The sequence below is a fragment of the Aquila chrysaetos genome, chromosome 13 (assembly GCF_900496995.4).
Source record: "Aquila chrysaetos chrysaetos chromosome 13, bAquChr1.4, whole genome shotgun sequence".
NCBI lineage: Eukaryota > Metazoa > Chordata > Aves > Accipitriformes > Accipitridae > Aquila > Aquila chrysaetos.
In genome coordinates, this window is record NC_044016.1 from 6,411,719 (window position 1) to 6,418,403 (window position 6,685).

The 6,685-nt window shown below is 42.6% G+C and overlaps 1 protein-coding gene across 1 annotated transcript; it reads right to left on the minus strand.

The window, feature by feature from the left end:
* Window positions 1–569: 569 nt before the first annotated feature.
* SRP9 (signal recognition particle 9) lies at window positions 570–6,685 on the minus strand. The gene is made up of 3 exons (XM_030035606.2): window positions 6,521–6,685; window positions 3,789–3,857; window positions 570–1,686 (listed from the first exon to the last, which is right to left on the minus strand). Exons 1-3 carry the CDS (start codon window positions 6,590–6,592, stop codon window positions 1,567–1,569), a joined length of 261 nt encoding a protein of 86 aa, XP_029891466.1. The 5' UTR covers window positions 6,593–6,685; the 3' UTR covers window positions 570–1,566.

A 6,685-nucleotide genomic window follows, 5' to 3' on the forward strand; every position in this document is an offset into this window, starting at 1 on the left:
TTATTCGTATTTCAAAAGCCAATATAAAAAGAAAAGCGTTATATACGTACCAGTCCAGTCACTCCTGCAGACTATAATTTGAGTAGTCACTGGGAATTTAGCACTGCAGGATTTTCCAACAATATGCAACATTATATGTTCAGCTGAAAGGGTACTCTAATGCAATATTCAAGCCTGGGTTTTTTTTCCGAGCCTTTGGCAAATGCGGGAACTCCACTGCTTCCAAGTAGCTCAATTCTTTTTATATAAGTGACAGCAGGTAGCTATTTAAGCAGATTGTTTTGTTATATATAAATGCCACTACAGACAAGTCTCTGTATGGTTCTGCTTTACTGTCGTGGCTTGGTTTAACCCAAAACATTAGTCCTGGAAAAAAAGCCTAGTTATACCAATAGCATAATTACATTAAAATATTCACCTGTTTAAGTATGCAAGATCTAGTCAAAGCAAGTATCAATTTCAGCTACTGGGTTTTCAAGCAAAAAGCCTTTGCAAAAGACAATTAAGGCTTCCATCACCCTACCAGAGGTAACAATGAGAAACAAGTCTAAGCCACAGGAGCATTGGTCTATTTTTGACAGTGGTATTTAAGTGTTTATTAAGCTGGTTTTCATCCATTTATTTAGTTGGCTGACATCCATCTGCCACATGTAACGTTTGAAAACGCACAGTTAGCAAGCTGCTAAAATAAGGAATCTGGATAGTGTTTGGTTGCATTTTTTCTGTTAACATAATAGGCAAGAGCTTCTAGAATTTGTCTTGCTGATATACTTCAACTCTGCCTGAAGCAAGGGTGGGAAAAGCTCCCCTGCTAGTATAAAATAGGTCAAGTATGGAAAAATGCCACTGACTTTTTTTTAATAACAGTATTTGCATAAGCAGAAAATAAACTCCCAGTTTTTCACTGATCTCTATCAATATTCAAGCAAAGTTTTACTTTAATTTTTAAAATACAGAAGTTTAATTATTCAGCCAATATAACAGTTCTACAAACTGCATCACAGATGTTGCACAGCTTATGACCAAGATCAATACTAAAAGCTAAAATCTTGCTAGTGACAGTGCTAATACAAATTGGCAATTTTAACATTTCAGCTCAGAAAACCCCACTGATGTATATCATTTATGTAAATATTATTAGATCCAGTCATCATGCTACCGTATTAGTCTCGTTAATAAACCTTCTCACTGTGGGAGTACATCAGCATAAGGTATGAACACAATGAAATCTATATTAAATTTTATAGTAACTTTCCAGAAATATGCTTGTGGCCCATCAAATTCACACTAAAGTTCTGTAGATGTAAAACATTTACTTGTCTTCTTAGCATACCTAATGTGTAAGAATAGTTTTCTTGTTCGATTCCCAAAAATAAATAAGCTTTCAATTGAAAGCATTTATTTTCCTAATTTTCCAAAGCGGAATCTGGGGGGGAAAAAGCTTCAGACTTGTCATCGGTCCACTTCAGTACACAAAAGCATCTCCTGTCCCAGTATTCGTTCAAATCCAAGAGATATTTTCTTCCAGTGAAATATGACTGGAGCACTCATTTTATTTTCAGCAATTCAGTCTGTTTCCATGGCAGCACTGCGGGATTCCTTAGCCACCATGAGTCGCATTAGCTGACTCTGGAATTTCTCGATCTTCTTTACGTCTTGCGCCTGGTCTGTTCTATACAGCAAACACTGTAAGAGAAAGTTGCTTAACATCAGATTTCACTTGAACTGTTTTTATCCTGTTTATAGTTGCAACAAATTTGTGCTTGGAACACACAAAACAAAGTAAATATTTAAACGTTCATTTGTGGCATGTTGTTACCATGAGACAGCACCAACACCTATCTACCTTGTTTTAAAATACACACACATCTGTGTTTACATTTAAGTTTCTCTGAAAGGCTCATGTCTTCCATTTTGAACACAGGAAAGCTTATGATTTATCCTAGTTTCTTCTCTCTCAAAAAAGATGCTAAAACTTGGGGTTTAAAGCTGTCTTTAGAGACACTCCTGTTTGTGTTGTCTAAAAAACAGAAACAGATTTTAAACCTGAAATTACTTTCCTATTCTCTATATTCTGAAAGCAAGTTTATTTTGCCTTTCACAGTCCTTAATGTTACACTGCCAGTGACATAAAATCAGTTCAGCATTTCCCACTGAAGGGGATCCCCTCCCCCAAGCAAGAACTGTTTCTAAGACAGTCCTAAATAAGGAACATTGCATCTGATTAAGATAAAAAGGAACTCCCTCATGTGACAAGCCTGTAAATGCAAAAGGAACAAGAGTAATATGCCAGTGACTTGTCTCAGAAAGACCGCTTAGGTTTTTTGTGGTGTTTTTTTTTTTTTTTCCCCAGACTAAGTAATTCCTTACACCTGTACAGCATGAGTATGACTGTCCAGGCTGATTTAACAATGAAAAAACCCAGAATGCTCCATTCTTCAGTGCTGTCAACACAGCAACTTTTGCCAGCATTAAATTCCTATTTTAATTCAGAGACAAACAGTAGAAAACAGGTCTCTTTTTCCTTCAGCTATATTAGTTCTACAGATTGAGCATCAAGGAAAACGTCCCTTCCTGTCTTTAGGAAAAAAACCAACCAAAACACCAAAACCCAAAATGAAACCAATCCCCTGCCCCCCCACCAGTGTAACAGCTTTCTGTGACTGGAAGCAGGTAAGAAGGCCTGTAACTGAAGAGAGTTCACATTCATGAATCACCTGACTCCAACTTCCCCTATGGAAGATTTCAACTAAATTGCCCTTCACCTCCCCCTGTTATCAGTGCTCCACACTCAACATCTCACCCATGTTAAGCCCTATTATCCTATCAGGAAGTGCCATTATTGGAGTTTCACATCTCTCCCAGGTATTGGAAATACCAATGCCAGACTACTTTTCCTGGAAAAGAAGAAATCTGATTTTTTCCAAGTCTGAAGACAAGAGAAGGGCAGACTACTGTTGCTTACTCTGGACTGCAGAAAAACAGCAACTTGGTTATAACATCACTAGCACCAAGAACCTGCTGCTGGTGTGCAGATCAGCATGCACACGCTGATGCATGCTGACGCATTTCTACCTGCTGCCCACCACCTCGCATCCTAACCCCTCCCACACTTCTAAGTGCCCTCCCAGACCATTTAGAACAAGGGCAATCAATAAGCGCAGCTGCTCCATCTCCTTGTACAGCAACCCATGGAAGGACACTGCCGAATTCCATATTGTGTATACATTCCACAGTTTTTACTGAATGCGTAACTGACACCATAACAGTATTTCAGACAATGGGATCTCTGAACTGCAAGTCAATCTTGTCGTTCAGTCTCATAATCACTCCACTGTCTCATAATCACAAAGAAAGAGCTTAATGTACAGTTGGAAGTTGTCACCACTCTGAGCAAATAAGGACCACTCTCTAGTAAAAACATCTGTTTGAAGATGCTCCTGAAATGCTTCAGTAGAAGCTACCAATGTCATTCCATGAAGTATTTTCAGAGAGTTCAAGATTTTTGTAGTGCTCATTTTCCTTGTTTGCATAGAATCCCAAAATAATTATGTTGGCACCCATAAAGAACACTGAAGTGTTAGAACTTCTCCTGGACTGCACAGAGTTGAACCACAGGTCAATGTCAGTCACAGACACAGCAACTAGGGAAGGCTGAACACAAGTTTTTAGAAAACTGTCAGGCACTCTCAAGGCAATGCCTAAGAGCTCCCAAGTTGACTGACAGCAAAATGCAAGTCCATGAGAGGTACAATAAGCCCTGAAAGGGGAATATATTCTGTACTTACAGCCACATCATCCGTTACTTTGATACAGAGGTTCCCATCACAATGTCGATATTTGAGAACAACCCGCACCTGAAATGACAAACATTTTAAGAATTAACATCTATAGCTAACAATTCTCAGAACACATCTGAAGGAAATCTGCCCAAATTCAGACTACTTTTCATTATAATTACGTACTGCTTCACATTTTCACCACCTCTGTGGCGGTCCTCAGCTCTGGTGGCCACTAATCCAACAGCCAGGATGGTGTGGAAGTTAAGTTCTCAAACCTGGTGTGGAAGTTGAACCATCACACTTCCCTGCTTAACATGTTAAACTGGTACTACAGCAACATCAGACAGCTTAACATTGCTGTATTTACAGTGGTTTTGAACATGCCCAAGGACAGCTGCAGAGACCTCAGTGACAGGTAAGATAAACTACGAGAGTCATGTCAATACAAGACACCCCCTCGCCATTTATCACACTTCAGGAAAACTAACTGGAAGCTTGTGCTTATAAACTTGAAACACTTAAAGAAAAAATAATTCTACATGAAGACTTGGAAGGGATTGAGTGTGGTCGGCTCAACATTACTACTTTTTCTTCTACAGTACCTAAACTATTATGTAAAAGTCGTCATATTTCCAGTCACTACAGTTATTTCAATAGCTGCACTGCAGCCTGCAGACAGATTTGGTGTTCTGATGTTTTTGCAAGCGGAAAGGGAAGATACAGAGAGTAACACTTTCAGAGTAATTAAAATCAGAGGACTGAAGAGAGTTCTTTCAAATTAAATTGCCTTCAAGACTCAAAAAGGCTAAATTTGAAGACTGAAAGCAAGCATTCAACTTCTCGCTAAAACAGTTCCTACTGTAGTCACCTGCCCTGAGCTTTAACCTATGCACAGTCCCTCTGGACTCTCAAATCACCAAAGTTCTCAAAGCCACAGTGATAAAAATCACATCCTCAGCAACTGACCGAGCATTAAATGCTTCCTCCTGAATGCAGAGCTGGCCACAGGGACTTTGTATCTATTGTTTCTAGCCTCAGCTAGCATCAGTAACTAGAAACAAAGCAAGGTGTCCTTCTGAGAACATTCTGAACTCGCACCATAAACAGGTCTTTGTTGTACAGAGTCACCTGTGCTAACAGTCAACAACCTCCTTGACTACAAAATATATTTTGAAATTCCTGCTCCAAGATGGATCTCATGACAGATTTACCCTTCTTGTTTAACAAACAGTCATCTTCCAACCACAACAGCTATGTAACAGTACATCTCTCGACTGAGCAGGCCCAAAAGCACAGGAAAGGCTGCCACAAGCAGCAGGCATAGACTCAATAGATAACTAGCTCCACAAAAGGCAAGACCACTCACCACCTAGCCTCACCAGCCCACAAAGAACGCACATCCATCTCCCACAATTCTTATTCTTCCTTCAGTTTCTGGACAAGCCCAGTTACATACAAAAGTTCCTCAAGCTAGTTCTCTGGCAAATTAGAAGGAGGGTACTTGTGTTGCGACTCTGACGCCCATATAAACTCCTTCATAAATAGACGAGTTTATTGCCACGGATAGGAAGAGATTGCCTTTGGAGACCCCTTAAGAAAAGGAGAAGAGCATCTCCTGGCTGCACTGACATCCCTCCTCTTTCATTTAATTGAATGTTACACAACATGAGAAGGTAAACCAGGACAATTTTATTATCAGTAGACAGGTGGCAATTGTACATGAAGGGGTCACCTATGCTAATTAAAGGCAGATGTTAAACACTACTTCAGAAGGTTCCTCCACGTCCTGTTTTTGGTGAGGAAAACTAAGCCTTTTTTAATGAAGTTTTCTCAGGCATATGAGCTCCATGTTACCTTCTGTGCTGCTTTTTGGCTGAATTATAATGCTTTTTCTGAAAACTGAAATTACTTTTAACATTTGCACAAACTATACTCCTGAAAAAAACAAAAAACAGTCATGTACCAAGAAGTTAGTTCCTAGAGCAATTACTATTTAGGAAGCAAACACCTTCCAGTCTGAAACATCACTGCAGGCAACAATGCAACGTAAGAGCTAATGAACGCTTTCTTTTAATTTTTTAGGACGACAAATGATGCAGTCTCAGACGTTGTAGACTCATAAAATAAACAAATTGTTGATACACTCTTTGTTCAGCAGAACTCTCAAATCCCCGTTTCTAATGCACAGGTACACTGTAAAGAAACACAACGTCTCTGAAGTTCGGTTCTCCAGGTTCGCACCTGTGGCTGGTAACAACACCCGAAACACCATCCCCTATGGACGTTTTTGGGACATTAAATGAGAATTTCCTCCTGCTCCGTGGGAAAACCAGGCCAGGTGCGACAGCAGCGAGTAACCCCCTTCCCTGCTGCTGCTTCTTGCCTCCCCCGTGCAGGCCACTGCAACTACGCCTCGAAAAACCCTTCCAACCGGTTACCGCCGGCCGCCCCCGCCGGTTCGGCAGCGCTGCTCCCGGCGCCTGCGGCACAGCTACCGTCCCCGGGAGACGCCTCGGCGGGCTCCGGCGAGGGCGGCCCGCCGGGTCTCAGAGGACCGTCTGCCTCCCCGGGCGGCCAGAGGACACGGAGCGAAGGCGCCGGAGCCGCCAAGCCGCCTCCGCACGGCGCCCACCGCCTCACGCCACAGCCGCTCCTCCCCGGGCCTACCGCGGGCGGCGGGAGCCTCTCCGTCCCGCCCGCCCGGCCTCTCGGCTCGGCCTGCCCGGCTCCCACCCCACCTTCATGGGGTCGGCGAGGTAGAGCTTCTCTGCAGCTCGCGTGAACTCCTCCCAGGCCTGGTAGTGCGGCATGGCGGGACCAGGCCGGGCCGCACCGGCGCGGCGTGCTCCTCCCGCCGCCGGCAAGATGGCGCTGAAGGCGGGCGGGCGTCACTGCAAGCCGAC

Bases quoted from the DNA above. Each gene is read 5' to 3' on its own strand.
- SRP9 (XM_030035606.2), bottom strand. From the start codon at position 6,592: ATGCCGCACTACCAGGCCTGGGAGGAGTTCACGCGAGCTGCAGAGAAG. The intron at 3,858-6,520 runs GTGGGGTGGGAG...TTGTCATTTCAG, and splicing joins ACCTCGCCGACCCCATGAAG to GTGCGGGTTGTTCTCAAATA. The intron at 1,687-3,788 runs GTAAGTACAGAA...TTTCTCTTACAG, and splicing joins AAGTAACGGATGATGTGGCT to TGTTTGCTGTATAGAACAGA.